Source organism: Xiphias gladius, chromosome 23, assembly GCF_016859285.1.
Source record: "Xiphias gladius isolate SHS-SW01 ecotype Sanya breed wild chromosome 23, ASM1685928v1, whole genome shotgun sequence".
Lineage (NCBI taxonomy): Eukaryota > Metazoa > Chordata > Actinopteri > Istiophoriformes > Xiphiidae > Xiphias > Xiphias gladius.
In genome coordinates this window covers 17402141-17418139 of record NC_053422.1, presented here as the reverse complement: position 1 = coordinate 17418139, position 15999 = coordinate 17402141, and the positions used below count along the sequence as shown (strand labels likewise).

At 39.7% G+C, this 15999-nt stretch overlaps 3 protein-coding genes across 5 annotated transcripts; all 3 read right to left on the bottom strand.

Moving 5' to 3' along the window:
• Positions 1 to 237: 237 nt before the first annotated feature.
• hnrnpaba (heterogeneous nuclear ribonucleoprotein A/Ba) lies at positions 238 to 4000 on the bottom strand. Of its 2 annotated transcripts, none has more exons than XM_040119301.1 (9): positions 3901 to 4000; positions 3172 to 3401; positions 2588 to 2756; positions 2329 to 2487; positions 2097 to 2228; positions 1886 to 1976; positions 1591 to 1746; positions 1408 to 1493; positions 238 to 967 (listed from the first exon to the last, which is right to left on the bottom strand). In XM_040119301.1, the coding sequence occupies exons 2-8, from the start codon at positions 3384 to 3386 to the stop codon at positions 1423 to 1425; spliced, it is 993 nt and encodes a 330-aa protein (XP_039975235.1). In that variant the 5' UTR covers positions 3387 to 3401; positions 3901 to 4000; the 3' UTR covers positions 238 to 967; positions 1408 to 1422. The 2 variants fall into 2 exon arrangements, with proteins under 2 accessions (XP_039975235.1, XP_039975236.1); XM_040119302.1 differs by having other exon boundaries at positions 3848 to 3943.
• A 1097-nt stretch (positions 4001 to 5097) lies between these two features.
• Positions 5098 to 8387, bottom strand: nme5 (NME/NM23 family member 5). Of its 2 annotated transcripts, none has more exons than XM_040120347.1 (5): positions 8132 to 8387; positions 7011 to 7216; positions 6087 to 6187; positions 5873 to 5991; positions 5098 to 5707 (listed from the first exon to the last, which is right to left on the bottom strand). In XM_040120347.1, exons 1-5 carry the CDS (start codon positions 8267 to 8269, stop codon positions 5624 to 5626), a joined length of 648 nt encoding a protein of 215 aa, XP_039976281.1. In that variant the 5' UTR covers positions 8270 to 8387; the 3' UTR covers positions 5098 to 5623. The 2 variants fall into 2 exon arrangements, with proteins under 2 accessions (XP_039976281.1, XP_039976283.1); XM_040120349.1 differs by having other exon boundaries at positions 5940 to 5991.
• A 432-nt stretch (positions 8388 to 8819) lies between these two features.
• On the bottom strand, positions 8820 to 13848 carry rack1 (receptor for activated C kinase 1). Its single transcript, XM_040120346.1, has 8 exons — positions 13596 to 13848; positions 12856 to 13027; positions 11347 to 11494; positions 10856 to 10951; positions 10481 to 10591; positions 9547 to 9687; positions 9187 to 9297; positions 8820 to 8932 (listed from the first exon to the last, which is right to left on the bottom strand). The coding sequence occupies exons 1-8, from the start codon at positions 13702 to 13704 to the stop codon at positions 8867 to 8869; spliced, it is 954 nt and encodes a 317-aa protein (XP_039976280.1). The 5' UTR covers positions 13705 to 13848; the 3' UTR covers positions 8820 to 8866.
• Positions 13849 to 15999: the final 2151 nt, after the last annotated feature.

Genomic DNA, 15999 nt, shown 5'->3' with positions numbered 1-15999 from the left:
TACCAGACCACTATCTTTAACTCCTGGACACATTCACAAAAATGCTCAAGTATCGCAGTTTCACATCTAGTGGGGTGGGTATTAACACTCAGCCAGTAATCCTGCAGGGAGTGAAGCCCTTTCCCACAGAGGCATCCGTAGAGATGTTAACATTACCCAAGACAAAACAAGCAAGCCATTTAACAGTACAAAACATTTAACATTAACTTTACAAATAATAACAAAAAGATCCATGTGTAATATAAACCAAAAGTTTATTTCTACCAATTTGCCCAAGACACTAGAGGAATGAGTTTCCAGTGAGAGAGGGAGTACCCTCTTACATTAACAGGCTTGCGTTCAGTTGAATAACACTAGTAAAGCCACTTAAAATTGCAGACATGATAGGGAAGAATCTCCTTAAAAGCCAAAAAAAAAAAAAAAAAAAAAAAATGCTGGTTGTCTTCGTCTACTATGCCATCTGCAAACATTCACTTGACACGCTTACAATGAACCCTTTGATTAGTTTAAATCCCTTATTTTACCTCACCCCACATCTGAAGCCATGCAACTCGCATCCAACACTCAGCACGAGAGAAAATAACTAAAGGTCTAGAAACACCCACAAAAAAAAAAAAAAAAAAAAAAAAAAAAAAAAGCAAACTTGTTTTATTTCTGAGCTTTAAAAGCTCTTGCTCCTGCTCATCTGTAAATCCAGTAGACATGTAAAAATACAACCATACAATACATTAGATTCAAAAAGGTACCAAAAAGTACAGTAAAAATAACACTTCCATCACTGGAAATGTAAATGGACACAAAACAATATAAAATAAAAAGTGGAAAAGTGACATTTGCTTCCCCAGTTCCTCACTTGATCTGTACAAATGGAGCATGAGTCCAAATTTCTGCCAACTCCAAAGGAAAAGCCAGAGCCCATGTTCGCTGTGGTCAGACCATGGATCTCTTTTTCTTATTTACTTTAGACCTTAAGAGAAAAACACGGTGCTTAACGTTACTGAGAATAAACCAAATATGGCATGCAGTTACACAGAGACAGACAGGTGCATGAATGAGTTTGACAGGTCAGTGAATGGACAGACACACTTTGGGGGGAGGGGGGGGACACGACCGCTAGCTATTACACGTAGCACCCTGGTGAAAGGTGGAACGGTCCTTATTCCTGTTCTCAACCACCACCAACTCAACCCTTATTGATCAAGTAGTGTTTGTAGAGATGCATTTTAAGATGGCTGACAGGTGGAATGAATCCATCTTTAATGATCACAGACCTCACAACACGACCTACTCTAACCCACCCACAATGCTTGAATGGATTTAAAGTAGATGGAGATCTTTGGGGTCAAAAAGGCACCAATGGTTACAGCTATGTTCTCATACTACCACGGATGATGCAAAAATGCATACCTGCACTACGTGTGATCAGTATGGCTTGTAGCTACTCTGGTGGCCTCCACGTCTTGGAGTTTTCCCATAGCTTGTATTGCCCTGGTCTGGAGGACAAGAGAAAAAGGGACTGAGTTCTTCTGTACAACAAGGAGGACCAAGAAAATAAAGTTTTTTCTTTCCCTGGGGGCACTTATCGCTTACTGTAATCGTAGCCACCCCCATAGCCGTAATAACCAGCAGAGTAGTCATAGTTGCCATAGCCGCCATATCCGTAGCCTTGCTGTCCATAGCCATAGTTCTGGTTGTATCCCTGGTTCCAGTAGTTATTGTAGCCTTGATTCCAGTTCTGGCCCTGGCCTAGAAACAACAGGTGAAGCCTTTGTCACAACTCTCCAGCACTCTGGACCCAGACAGTTAATCTGCACAAATTTATATCTATCATTGAATGTAGGTTATAATGAATGACTTAGTTGGTATGAACATAAAGGTGCATTACCTCCACGGCCCCTGCCACGTCCTCCGTATCCACGGGCACCATACTGCTGCTGCTGGTAGACCTCTTTGGGCTGGGCTATTTTAATTTCACACTGGAACACCACACAAGAACACATTACATTGAAGAGTGAAATGGCTTTTAGAAAAAAAATTATCAAACTGTACATTATACCTATTTCCCCCCATGTGCAGAATGTGTGCTATGCTATTACCTTGCTTCCACCGACGTTATGGTATTTCTTCTCCATAACTTTCTTGACAGGAGCCTCTTCTTTATATGTGATGAATACGAATCCCCGCCTCTTCTCTGTCTTTGGATCTTGGGGAAGCTCAATTGTCTCAATCTAAAGAGAAAAATAAACGTTTGAAGCAGTCAGTATCATAACCATTCATCGACTTAAAGAAAACAAACAAAAAACTGACAAAATCCTGTGAATGCCTTACCTCTCCAAAGGTCCCAAAGTACTCCTGAATGACTTCCTTTGAAGTGTCAGGGTTGAGGCCTCCTACAAAGATTTTCTTGACAGGATCCTTCTTCATGGCCATGGCCTTCTTTGGGTCGATCTGTCGGCCATCTAACCTGTGCTCCTTCTGTTCAAGAACCTTAAAAAAAATAAAATAAAATGAAAAAATAAGAACACATTGAAAAACTGACCACCCTGTAAACACACTAGAGTTCCAACATAATTGCCTCCCCACTCACCTTGTCTACACTGGCAGCATCTTTAAAAAGAATGAAGCCAAAGCCTCTTGACCGGCCTGTCTGCTGGTCCATCTTTATGGTGCAGTCTGTCACCTCGCCAAATTTAGAGAAGTAATCTTTAAGATCCTTCTTGCTTGTGTCCCAGCTTAGACCACCAACGAACATTTTCCTAAACACAGACAGAGGCAAAGGGGCTCGTTCAGCATTACAGGCAGTTCTGCTACTCCAACTTTATGGCCGTGGAGGGGGGGTGGGGGTGGTTGTTGGGCAGGGGGGTGTAAATGTACACACTGTTCCAGAACATCTGTTGACCCAATGACGTATGAAGCCAGGCTACAGTTGCAATAGCTTCGGGCTATTTTACAACATTAATTCGATATAATGAAAATCGCTATACGACCACAGCACACACCGCGTATCCAAGCCAATACATGTTAAATTTGATCTCTGCTCAAGCGCCCATCCCCCCTCCACTCTGCACATGGCGCCAACAAAGGCCGGCTGAACAAAGAAACATGGCAAACCAAGAGTGGTTATAATTGTCGGTTTCACCAGAGACACGCGTTATGCCATTTTCGACTCACCCCGCATCCTCCTCGCCTTTGCTGGCGTCGATCTGGCCGCCCTCCGTGCCGCCGTTCTGCGAATTCCCGTCCGACTCGGGCCCCGCGCCCTCTCCGCAGTCATTCACGGCGCTGCCGTCGTTCCCCTCTTCGGTGAGGCCGGCTCCGTTGAAGTCATCGTCGACTTCGTGGCCGTTTTCCGATGTTTCCATATATTGCTGCTCTGTCTCGGACATCTTGCACTATTGTACCTACAGCCAAAGGGGGTGAAAAAAAAAAACATTTAGAAAACCACGGTGATTATATAACCCATCGTGCCGTGCATGCTTCGCCATTTACATGGTGCCAATACATGCATTTCCCACCATTTTGGCCGGCACAATCGCGCTCCACACATTCATAGAAAGCCTTATTTGTAGCCCAGTGCCAGCAAACGGCAACAGAGTAACGTTTACTTATATAACACAGTAACCACCCAACATCTAAAGTGCATTTCTGTTAGAGCCAGAGATTAGAAAAGTGTAACCATCTGTATCGCACAGATAAACCAAGCCTACACTGTACAACTCAAATTCACAGTTACGTAATGCAGAGGCCGTGCTAGCCGCACTCCTGACTTATTTTCTACTAATAACATATTTAATCTACCTCCGAGAGAAAAAAATAACGAAAAGACTACAGCGATCACAGTACTTACGTGACAATATAATGAAATAAACCAAGGCTAAAGTAGTACGAAAACCTGCTTACTGGTCTCACAACCGGAGAGCTCTCTTCAAGATGGATTCTCCCACACGACGACAACTCGTGGTTGGTTTTCTAGAACCGGCAGAAAAAAAAACATACTTCGGCGATGACGACATCTGATTGGAGGATCGCTGCTGCCACTCGCGGCGCGGGCCAATTGCATTCGCGCTGCTTTCTTTTCACAGAAGATGTTCACGCCCGTAGCACACAGGAAGGAACTCAGGGTACATTTTCTGCTTCTAATAAAAATGACTTGTCCACTGCTCGGCTATTTCAACTCGACACAGCTAATATGTTGTGTCGAATAATGTTTCAAAGCGTTGCTCTTAACATTCGTCTGACTTGCATTGCAATTCATTCCGAATTTGACAACTATGTAGCCAAATTCAACAGTAGTGCAATCCATGTACGTGTAAAAACAACGGACAGTGTGTGGGAAAATGTCCAAAATGCAAATTATTATTGTTATGCATTATTGGTGAATAATGTACATGAGGAGCTGTCACTAAGCCCTTTATATGTACATGGACATTTCATGCTGTGACTATTGTCCAGGTTTAAGAGAAATACTGAACATGGATTGGGTAAGTAACAGAGAAACCATAAAATAGTGAAATCAAATACATAATAAAGTGCAGCAGGCTCGCAATAAACACTATTTTGTTGCGTTTATATGCAGTTTTTATTGGGACTGTCAAAGAGGTCATATTTCGCTGTGTTGTACTGCAATGCATTGCAAGTTGTTCCTTTTTTGTTTTTTTTCAAAATCCAGTAGATAATAGGGAATGCACAGTTTGAAATTAACTGGAATATTTTTGTCTGTTTGACCATTCACTTGATTGATCTTCCGTCCATCTATTTCTATACCCACTTATCCTGTGCGGGCCGCAGGGACCAGAGCCTCTCTAATAATTGTCAGCTCTATAGTGTATTACAGCCCTCTGTCCAGAGAATGAGTTTGGAACTACATATATAAAAAGCTACAATAATATTACACTGCAGACCAATCGATCTATTCTCAAATGACCATTAGAGACGGATTTAAACTCCCAGCCATGTCTCAATGATTACAATAGATATGTTTTTTTTTCGTGAAAAACTAGCAAAAAACACACAATAGTACTATTGCACAGGTCTTTGGGAATATTTTCTTACATAATCAGTCTGTTGTTTGCCATGCAAACTGCTGTGAATGCGTAAATAAAACATTGTAATGCTCATTTTACCAGTTGTAATTACATACTTTATATGCTCAGTAACATTTGTTAGACAGCCATATACAATTGTAGGTACTTTGACAATAATACATTTTGTGTTTGTGAACCACTTCCAGAAGAGCAATATAAGATGAAGCTGGTCAAAGTTTCTAAACCAAAACATTTAACTGAGTGTTTGCTCCAACTTAGTTAAGGTTCTCATCTCAACTCCGGTCATACAACTCATCCAATTCATTCAGTCCAATCATGTTCAGTAAATCTAATGTAACATTTTTAACTCCCTGGCTTATTTGCTAGGCAATTCAAGACTATATGTTGGGTCTGGTGGGATGGGATGCTTTATTAAAAACTAAACAAATCTGAGGTATTTGATTCATTCAATTATTAGGACCAGTTGTTAGTGCTCTTATGTAAACCTGTGTAATTCAGGTTATGAATCAAGTCACACCCCTTAGAGAAGTGTTAAAAAAGAACACATGGCTTATAAATTCTTCCCCTTTTCCATATTGTCATTCTGCTTCTTCCATAATGACTCCATCACATATTTGAGGCTTGTTTGGGTTGTTTTTCATCAGCCAGTCAGCAAGCCAAACCTATTGTAAACAAAAGTGCAGGAAAATGGACTACAATCTTTCATGGGCCTCAAGTGCAAGACCAGCAAACAACATAATAACAGTAATATTAATGGCAATAAATAATGGCTAATGACTAAATCTTTCCATCTGTAAATCCCAAAATATTGAGCACTGAATACTTACACAGGGGTTGTGTGGCTTGTGCTTGCAGAGCTCAGTGAGTCCACATAGCAGAGTTGGGTTTACATACCTGCTCAGGTATTCTTCGGTCGCTTCTCTTGAGGGGAAGGGCTCTATTACAGCTGCAGAGAGAAAGCATGTCAGGTACAGAATCGTAAGTGTTCAATGCCACATTTCTGTATGAACAACAGTATGTTTGAGTGTGTGTATTGCTCACAGTTTGGGAACATGAATTTGATCTCCCTCTCAGCTGCATGACATGACTCACTGCCGTGGAGTGCGTTTTTCAGGTCAGAGGTGCCATATTTTGCTCTCAGGCTGGGGAACAAGCACAGCACTTTCATATAAATACTCCTGCTTGGGCTGTCACGAGCATGAACATCTACCAGTCTACTTTAGATAAACACAACAATAATGATACCAAATCAAAGGATGATCTGCATTCATCGGACATGGTGAACTATGTACTGTATGTCATAATTTATGATAATTCTGGGCCCTAAACTCTGACAATTATAACTCATAATAGTCAGAGGCTAGGGCCCAGAATCACAATGAATTACATACAGTATGTATGAGCAAATATCAGATTCACAAACCACAGACAATATTATGATATGGGTAGTTTTTCAAAACCATATAGAGAATGTAAACAGTATGTTTACCATAACATTATTATTTTGTTGAACATAATGTGTCCATCACACAGCGCTCCCTCTCTGAGTCTGTCTGACCATAGCATTGGCGCCATATCACAGAAATATGCAAGTGTTGTGACACCATAATGTGGTTGTGCTTACATAATAATATACTGTATATGAGACGTGCACATCTTTTTTTGGATAGGGGAATTAATAGTCATTAATTTTCCTATTTTTAAGTATAGTGACTGTCTGATTTTTTGGGTTTTTTTTTTTTTTTTGCCAGTCGCTGTTTCTAAACAAGTTCATTAGCAGGAACTTAAATATGATGTATGACATTATGGGATAGATCACAAGGCTTGTTTGTATGTACACCCCACTTGCCTTCCTAGGCAGTGATTCAGTGAAAAGGCCTTTCATTGTTATACATTTTATGTATTTAAAAAAAAGAAAAACAGACAAAACGTCTGAATTAACATCTTACAAGTTATCAAACTGACCATTCTGGGTGAGTCTCTCTAGCCTTGGTGCTGTTGACAGGCCCTATGATGGACTTCCAGTGGGCAATAGCGTTGTGGCGGGCCAGAGTCAGGGCAATGATCGGGCCAGAGCTCATGAAGGCAGTCAAACTGGGAAAGAAGAACTTTCCATAGTGGTCTGCGTAGAAGTCGCTGCATTGCTCTGGACTTAGCTGCAGCTTCCGCTTCTGCCACAGGGATGAAGTATTGAACACTCAGTGAGATGTGTGGAGAAAGGTGAATCGAATTTAGGGGATCAGAATGTATAATTTATCATTCTCAAACTGCCCAGACGAGTAAAGAGCAATTTGCACAGACATAAGTGAGGTGGTGCCCGCCAGGGAAATATTTGAGACTATTCACAAGGCATTCAATGTATAAGCAATAATTTAAAAGTATGCAGTTAATTTTAAAACCAGATTTGCTGGAGAATGCTGCACCATAAAAATACAACTCCTAATCATTTCATTTTGATATAAAAACAAAAATGATATCAATTTATTGTTTCTAGTGTTTTCCCAACTGATACTGTATTTTGGAGGTCATTTATCGTCTATTACTGTTTTTTAAACAGTAAAAAAAAAAAAAAAAAAAATTGATAGAGATCACTTAAATTTGTGTGAAATGTGACCATGTGTGCTGAGCAGGACATTGCCAGCGTTCTCTGGTGGACAAACTATATAGTGGTAAAACTGTTTTTCTATTGCCTCAAAAAATATCTTCGGCTTTTCTGTGCTGAAGTTCTTTTTGTTACATAACCGTAAACACATACACAGATAACAATATATGTGCGATAAATCAGCCAAAAATGTCACGTATCGGCGAGGCTCTGTGCCAAATGGGGGAAACGATTTATCTGTTTATGTAGAAGCATCTTGAAAAGCGAATATACAAAGTGTCTCACAAAACCCCAAATCAGATATGAGCTGGATCAACCCCTTCCTGAGACAATACCGCACACCCCGAGGATTGAAAGTGTCTGTTGTGAACATTGTAAATTTTCACGCATGAAACATCTGTTGTATTTGAAAGCACTGTAATTCAGAGATGTTCATGTTCTTGTGTCAAACTCCGCATTTTAGAACAAGAAATGTCAAACCGACCTGCAAGACAGTGAACCCCGATTTGAGGATAATGTCTTCAATCTCCTCACTTCTGTGGATGGCATCTGGTTTAATGAGGGCCAGAGTTCTCTCCACATAAATGCGAGGATATGAGTTTTGGTCCATCTTTTCCTTCATGCTAGCCACACAAGCATGTGTAGCTTCGCGTTAAAGATAAAGTATATGAGGCCGGTGAAGTTATTCGCTATTACTTGTTGCTTTAAACCACTGCCCCACGGTTTTGATGTCTGTATTTGGGTTGCTAGGATACCATTACCTGTCTACGGCAAGCCAGGCAGGACAATCCACACAACGTACAAGACACTGTGGTCAGACCTCTGTCCCTAATCTCACTTTAAATGATAAAATACTATATTAAATCAATATTTACTCCCCTTCTAAGTTATCAGATTAAAAAAAAAAAAAAAAAGTGACCAAAAACGATTTTCATGTCAAAATCCAACCTTTCTCAAACTATAAACAAGTTTAATAAACCCTTGGGACCTTTATTTGTCAGACAATTGTTTGATTATTTTGGAGTTCACCTTACTGATTGTTATGCAATTTGTGTTAAATTTAATTTCAAAAAGTTCTACCTGTAATAAACATACAATAAATAAAAAATAATCTCATTGTATGTATTATAATCATTGATATCATACAGTGTTGAAACCAAGAAAACCACACATTCTTTTCAAACAGTCTTTTATTCAAAGTTTCTTCAATGAAAAGTTCTTATCGAGTTCCAATAGTGACCTGCCACACTCTGATCAGGTTGTCAGTGTAGCCAGCAAACAGGGTCTGTAATGAAATGAAGAGGGATAGAAGTTAACACAGTACTCAATTTGTGTCATTTTATAGTCCTATAGTTTATCCATTAATAGTGAAATAAGTGTTTATAGTTCCCCTCATATTTGCAGGACTGTCACCAGTGGACATCAGAGTTACAAGTGAATGGGTATAATCACTGGGGGTAAAACACCAAATCCACCATCTAGTGGGTTAACAAAAAAACATCTGTACTGAAAGATCAAACAGAGCTGATTGTGTTGTACCTGTCCATCAGCAGACCATGCCAGGGAAGTACACTGTGGGGGTTCAGCTTTGCTATTTGTGCTGATCACTTCCTGTCTCAGCTCATCCACAATGATCTTGCCCTCCAGATCCTACATGAAGAGAAGGAAAACACCAAAGGCAGTCAGTAACTACACAGAGGTTACAAAGGATCAATGACAGAAGTTCATGCATCCAAAATTATTTACACAATGGACAAATTGGTCGATGTTAGAGCTCAGAAACAGCCTCTTTATCATCAAAGAATACAGTTGGCATTGGAAGTCTCATCACAGCCCTTTAAACTCTAGCTTTAATGCGCCATATACTGGTCATGAGGTATTAAAGATGAAGTCTTTTACCCAGATCTTGATGCTGGGGCCAGTGGCGGCACACAGCCAGTAACGGTTTGGGCTGAAGCAAAGGGCATTGATAGTGTCACCACTGTCCAGGGTGTACAGGTGTTTGCCCTCATTCAGGTCCCACAGCATGGCCTGGCCATCCTGAACAGAAAGAGAGGAAGTATGCTTCAATAACCATATTTCAAAGCTACATTATAGCAAATGTCTACGATATTTACACGATGCTTGAAAGTTAACTAGGTGTTTGTTGCATAAACATGACATCTCCAGCAATAACAGCAGCAGGTACTACTCAGAAAGAAGGCTATTAATCATCACTGTTAAAAAAGGTGCTATATAAAAGTTTTCTCTGCCACCGAATGTGGTTTCTTGCTTGCAGCGGATGGCTTCAACCATCGCTGTGTTTACAAGATAAGAGGTCAGAATACGCCCTCTGAGCAGCGCTACTTCATTTTCTCATGTTGGACAGAGGGAAGACTGGACGCTTCAGTGACTTGCTACCAGAAAGTGACAAAACACACCAACCGGGCTCGGGCTAGCTTATTAGCATGCTAACTTCAGTAGAACAGCAGAAGTAAAACAAGAGTTAAGATTGGCATTGCTTTCCACCGCTGGAGACAGCTCTTGGCAAATAAAGGAATGAAGTTTGATACAGAACTTGCAACGATTCTTCTAGACTGATAAGTAAACAGCTGTTAATGCTAATGTTGGTTATGATAATAACCAATAATATGATGAAAATAAATAAATAAAAAATACATAAAGCCCCTTTAAACAGAAACCTAAATTTTTAAATCACTTTTGGTGCCTCCAAGTTGGCCTTAAGCTTATGTTTTATTGAGTCAAGAATGAGTTTGGAAAGATCAAAAAAACATTCTGTGACAATCCATAATACATTTTTTTTTTTTAATTAAAATTATAGATTATATCAAACCTTTCCACCAGATGCACAGAGGGAGCCATCAGGAGAGACAGTCACTGTGTTCAGGAAGCCAGTGTGACCAATGTGGTTGGTCTTCAGCTTGCAGTTAGCCAGGTTCCACACCTGAGAGCAAAAGGACAGGAAGACTACATTACACCTACAAAGTGTATACACAACCATATAAAGCTATATGGCTTGTGCCCTCATCAATTCAAGTTCTCTCATCAGTGAAGAGGTCAGGTAATACATGCCAGTTTTTCAAATCATTGGGCAAACAAACTACTTATTTTTTATTTGATTTAGTCTCATTCAGGCTCTTTTTATAAGTCACAGTAACAAGAAAAAACTCTAAAAGGCAAAATGGGGTTTTAAAAAGTAACAACATACCTTGACCATTTTGTCCCAGCCGCAGGAGACAATGATGGGGTTGCTGCTGTTGGGGGAGAAGCGCACGCAGGACACCCACTCAGAGTGGCCCTCATCCTGCAAATTGAAGAAGTACAATGAAAGATTCTTTGGTTACCCAACCTTAGTGGTTTGTCTTTTGCCAGATGAAATCATTACCATCTCTGTGATCATGTAAGCAAGGTGGTCAAAACATGGATGTCTATAGTTAAGTTTTCCTTGGCTGCTAGTCTGGTAAAACTAATGTTTCCACTAATGAATGGCTGAGCAGCATGTTTGTGACATCAATTTGAACTCTAATTGAGAAAACCACAAATTTAAGTGTTTTTTTTTTTTTTTTTAAACTAACAAGGATAGCCAAATTTCAACTTGTAATTCGAAGTAGTAGTAGTAGTAGTAGTAGTTCTTAAAACCATTAACTGACAGAAGGATTGACTGATCCTGACAGACTGCAACATGAGTTGGCAGCTCACCTGGATGGTGTATTTGCAGACTCCAAGAGTGTTCCATAGCTTGATGGTCTTGTCCCGGGAGCCAGACACAATCTGGCGGTTATCAGCAGAAAAGGCCACACTCAAAACATCCTTGGTGTGTCCAACAAATTGGCGGGTTGTGGCACCGCTGTGGAAACATCACAAACATTTCAGAAGGTTGCAAATGTTTCACATCTTTAGACAAGTAGAAGTAAGCATGAGCATGTCTAACAGCGCGGCACTTACCACTGGGTAAGAACTATTCCAAAATCTACACACACATGTAAGAGTCAAGACAACTTATCTTAAACCAATGATCTGTGTTTATGGATGGAAGAAATGGGTGAAAATGAATATTTATCATCTACTAGCAACATCAGTGTTTACAGCACACACTGGTCATTAAAGGTCTTGCATAGCTGAAAGAAAGATCTTTAGCTCCATTACTGCCTCCTACCAAAACATTTAGTTCAAGTAATACCATGACACTATAATGTGATCTATTGAATTGTGAACTAATGTGACTTTTTACATTTCTACTAAAGGTTAAACAAGTACTACGCGTAAAACAAGACATGTAATACAAATCACCTATGATTGAGCTGGGATTTTCCAGCAACATGACAAATCAGACATGTTATGTGACTTCCATGGGTTGTCGTCATTCTGCCTGTTGTGCATATGAGGCAGTGTGGATGGAGCACACTTGATTTGTTCCGTCGGCTGAACGTTTACAATTGTGCACTTTGTCATATTATGTATTTACCGTTAAAATACATTGTCATTAACAGCAGCTAATTTCAGTGTGCTTCAAGTTTTACTTATTAGTGCCATATGACCAAATAAAAATAAGCCAATCTCACATTATTTTGTGTTCTCAATTAATTTTACTTTCAGTCAAAAAAGCTTAATATTTAAGACTTAACCTAATGGTTATTATTACAAGCTGGTTAATCATAATTTCTTGATCAAAGACACTGATTTGTAACAGCACCCAAGGAGAAATATATTATTATTAATGTGTATTGTTTAAAAAAAAAAAAAGTAAAAAGAACAGAGACATTCAGCCATTCCTGATACAGTTCTTGTTTAACTACAGGGCTCAGTCCAAGTAATATCCATTAAGTTGCTTCTAGTCAAACAATGTAACTGGCCACACAAATTAAGCTGGGTTTGTCTCAAATCTGACCTACTAATAGTATGGATAAGTGCTTTATGCAGACCTGGTGTAGCTTGGCTATGAAAGTCAATTAATTGATGAAAAGATGTCTGTTGATAACTCAGACTCTCATTTTGGCATCAATTACTTATGATTCCTGTGTCTAAGCTACACCAGGTCTGGGTAAAAAGTATTTATTTTCCTGTTTAGCTTTTACCTGTGGCCCCAGCGGTGTTCAGCACGTACACATACAAATCATCTAATGTAGCCCTGTGGGAGTAATCAGTTTTCCACTTTAACCCCCACACATCTGACCAGCAACTAAACAGATGTCCACTCCTGGCACTTACCTGGTGAGATCCCACAGGCGGAGGGTCCCGTCCCAGGCGCCGGACAGAGCAAATTGTCCATCTGAAGAAATTACAACATCACTTACAAAGTGAGAGTGGCCCTTCAAGGAGCGCTGGGGGATGCCATAGTTTGTTTCATCACGGGTCAGCTTCCACATGATGATAGACTTGTCTGAAAAACAAACAAAAATACATTTAACCCAAAAAAAAAAAAAAAAAAAATCCATATTTCCAACCACTTAAAAGAATATATTTCAAACAACAGTATGTAATATTTAGCCCTGGGTGAGTGCATTTCCAAGGAAAGCTGTCAAACATTTAATCAGCAGTCAACCAGCTCAATGTACGAAGATTGGGAGTTGGCTGTTGCTAGGTCCACATATTTGTACATGAAACTACACTTGTACTTACACCTGTGTATGTTATCACACCTGCAGTTGTACCTATTTATGTTATTACACGTGTCACAGATGTAATGCGAGTATCTAAAGCCGAGTTACAGATGGCTACTCGTAGTGTTAGCTAGCTCGGCTAACCGGCGTCGTCTTCTCCAATTCGAGCAGATTAATATCAATGTAAAAACTGCGTAAAAACACGTTACGTATCCTCGTGGCTGGGTATATCTTTCATGTGCCACTCACATCAGTATCGTCATTTGTCTTACGTTACAGCCGCAAACCAGCTAGCTGCCTTGTGCTATCCGAGCCATGTTGGCCGAGCCGGTGGGGGGGAAGCCTCACCTCGGGACGCCGACAGAATCATGTCGGGATACTGGGGCGTAGTGGCGATCTGGGTGACCCATCCACTGTGCCCCTTCAGGGTCCCCCTCACTGTCATCTGCTCGGTCATTTTGGCGAGGTTCGATAGTGCCTTTTACAAGGATGGATTCGGATTTTTCTGAGGTCCGGGGAAACCTAGGTCCTCATCGCATCTGGGCACAGAGGAAAAGGAAGTTCAGACCCGGATGCAAAAGCTATGAGGAGGTGAGCGGGCCGTGGAGGACTCTGGGAGATGTGTGTTTGATACTTCTACCGATCCCACCGTTTTTCTATGTTTGTCCACATTTAAGACGAGTCTACCGGTCACCTACACCATAAAAATATGCAGCAGTTTCTTTGAGGTTCTGTTATCCACTTGACAGAAACATATTCACTGGAGAAGTTAATTTTAACTCAAATAAATACATCAGAAATATCATAGGAGATGTAACTCTGCCCCCAGGAGGATGCTTTTTTTTTTTTTTTTTAAATTTGGACTTTCGTGTACGGAGAACTGAATTGGCATAAAATAGGGTTAACTTCTGATAAACGTTGTATTAGAGGTTTAGACTTGATATTGAATATTCTCTGGATATGTCTGGATTAGAAAAACAAACAATTGCGATCTTGCGACCAAAACATTCAGTGTGGATGTTCAACATTCAAGCAATCCAGTTACACAGAGTTTTGATGTCCATTGGTACAAGAACTTTTTTTTGTTGTTGTTGCTCTGGTGGATGACCATGGCTAATTTTTGCACTTGAACACATTTAATGTGTATGAATGAAAGTTTGATCAGTGTACGCTGGCACCATTCAGATTCATTCACATTCAGTGTTTTCGAAATCTGTACCATGATGCAAGCAATTCATAGCTATAACAATTTTTTTTTTTTTAAAGTTTGTAAAGGTGTGACAAAACTATTTAATTGTTACCTAGAGCTATAAAGTGCCAATGTATCAACGGTACAACTCTCTTGTGGCAAAATTTAACACTTTATGGATTTACCGACAATTGTGGACGCTATTATGTAAAACATAATATTCATGACAGAATTTCATTTTAACTGTTTTAGAGAGAGAGAGGAAACCTTCCAATTTAAACTTAATTAAGATGTATGCAATTTAGATATATAACAATCCCATGGTGGTCAATGATTATAACAAACATTGCACCTATTTAATTGTCATAAACACTAAACCCCAAATATAAGGTCATTTATTAAAAATAGCAATTATTTTAAATTCAAAACATGACATTCAGAGTTGCTGTAAACAGTTCAAGCAGATATAAATGTTGTGTGCCTGTGTTCCGTTGTTGCCTACCACATGGATCAACTGCAACCAATTGTGTAAGCTGTTGTTTAGTCTTAGAAACAATGGGCTCATTCATTTGTAACAATAGAGGGCATATGCAATTGATTTTTGAAAATGTTTGAGAAAATTTGTAAAATTAAGAGCACACTTCTTTGGTCTAATGTGAAATTTTGTACAGCCATTCATGGTCCCCACAGTATGAAGTCTACTGACTTTGTTGATCCCCTGACTCTTCCTCCAGCATCATCATCGGGTTGAAATTTCAATTTGTCCAATGCATTGTTTTTAGCTCAGATAGCCTACCTGCAATTCTAATGACTTGTCAGCCTCAGCTGTACTTTTGGTTTAGTGCTAATTATCAAATGTCAGCAAAGCCAAAACGAAGTTGGTGAGGCTGGTAAACAGTAGCATGTGAGCATGTTAGAATGCCGATGTAAGTACAGCCTCAGAGAGCTGCTGCCATGATTGTAATTCATTAACCCATGTCAAAGTGTTCTGTCCAAGGGTCAGATAAGATTATAGTAGGAAGTGTTACATATTTGAAAAGACTGTCAAACGTTACAAATCATGTAGAGACACTGCCCGGTAGGAGTCTAGTGAAGGATCTTGTTTTTGCCCTCTCACACTGTCAATTATAAAACTGATGGCTTTCGGCCTTGTACCACACTCAGCCTCTAAGGAAGCTGCTGCTCTTTCCAACTCGTTTCATACTGGATTAATAGAGCTCCTATGGTATAGGACAACATGGTGTTCCTTCCACTGTTGTGTATTGGCCTCTGGTTGTAATTTTAATGTATATCTTTAACTTACAGGACTGTAGTCTGGTATTGTTCTTTTAATGGTTTGTCTCTATTGTTTTACTTTGTGTTTATTTGTACAGTTTCTTTATGTGTTTTGCACCTAACCACGTGAATTTTGTTCTTTTGATAATAAGGTTAAATTTGATTCTTGAGGCTATATGGTTATGTTTTTAAATAATTACATGCCTATATATTATGTCAGAGCATTTTTTGAACACACAGTATGGGGTAGGGTGGGTAGGACATCTCAAAATCATTAAGAACTGACTT

Excerpts from the sequence above, each read along its gene's own strand:
- rack1 (XM_040120346.1), bottom strand. The coding sequence starts at position 13,704 with ATGACCGAGCAGATGACAGTGAGGGGGACCCTGAAGGGGCACAGTGGA. Across the intron at positions 11,495-12,855 it reads CGCCTGTGGGATCTCACCAG|CGGTGCCACAACCCGCCAAT; the intron begins GTAAGTGCCAGG and ends ATGTTTCCACAG. Across the intron at positions 9,688-10,480 it reads TCTGTGCATCTGGTGGAAAG|GATGGCCAGGCCATGCTGTG; the intron begins GTTTGATATAAT and ends CTTTCTGTTCAG.
- hnrnpaba (XM_040119301.1), bottom strand. The coding sequence starts at position 3,386 with ATGTCCGAGACAGAGCAGCAATATATGGAAACATCGGAAAACGGCCAC. Across the intron at positions 2,757-3,171 it reads AAAGGCGAGGAGGATGCGGG|GAAAATGTTCGTTGGTGGTC; the intron begins GTGAGTCGAAAA and ends GTCTGTGTTTAG. Across the intron at positions 2,488-2,587 it reads ATGCTGCCAGTGTAGACAAG|GTTCTTGAACAGAAGGAGCA; the intron begins GTGAGTGGGGAG and ends ATTTTTTTTAAG.
- nme5 (XM_040120347.1), bottom strand. The coding sequence starts at position 8,269 with ATGAAGGAAAAGATGGACCAAAACTCATATCCTCGCATTTATGTGGAG. Across the intron at positions 7,217-8,131 it reads CGGGGTTCACTGTCTTGCAG|AAGCGGAAGCTGCAGCTAAG; the intron begins GTCGGTTTGACA and ends TCCCTGTGGCAG. Across the intron at positions 5,708-5,872 it reads ACAAGCCACACAACCCCTGT|GTTTGGCTTGCTGACTGGCT; the intron begins GTAAGTATTCAG and ends TGTTTACAATAG.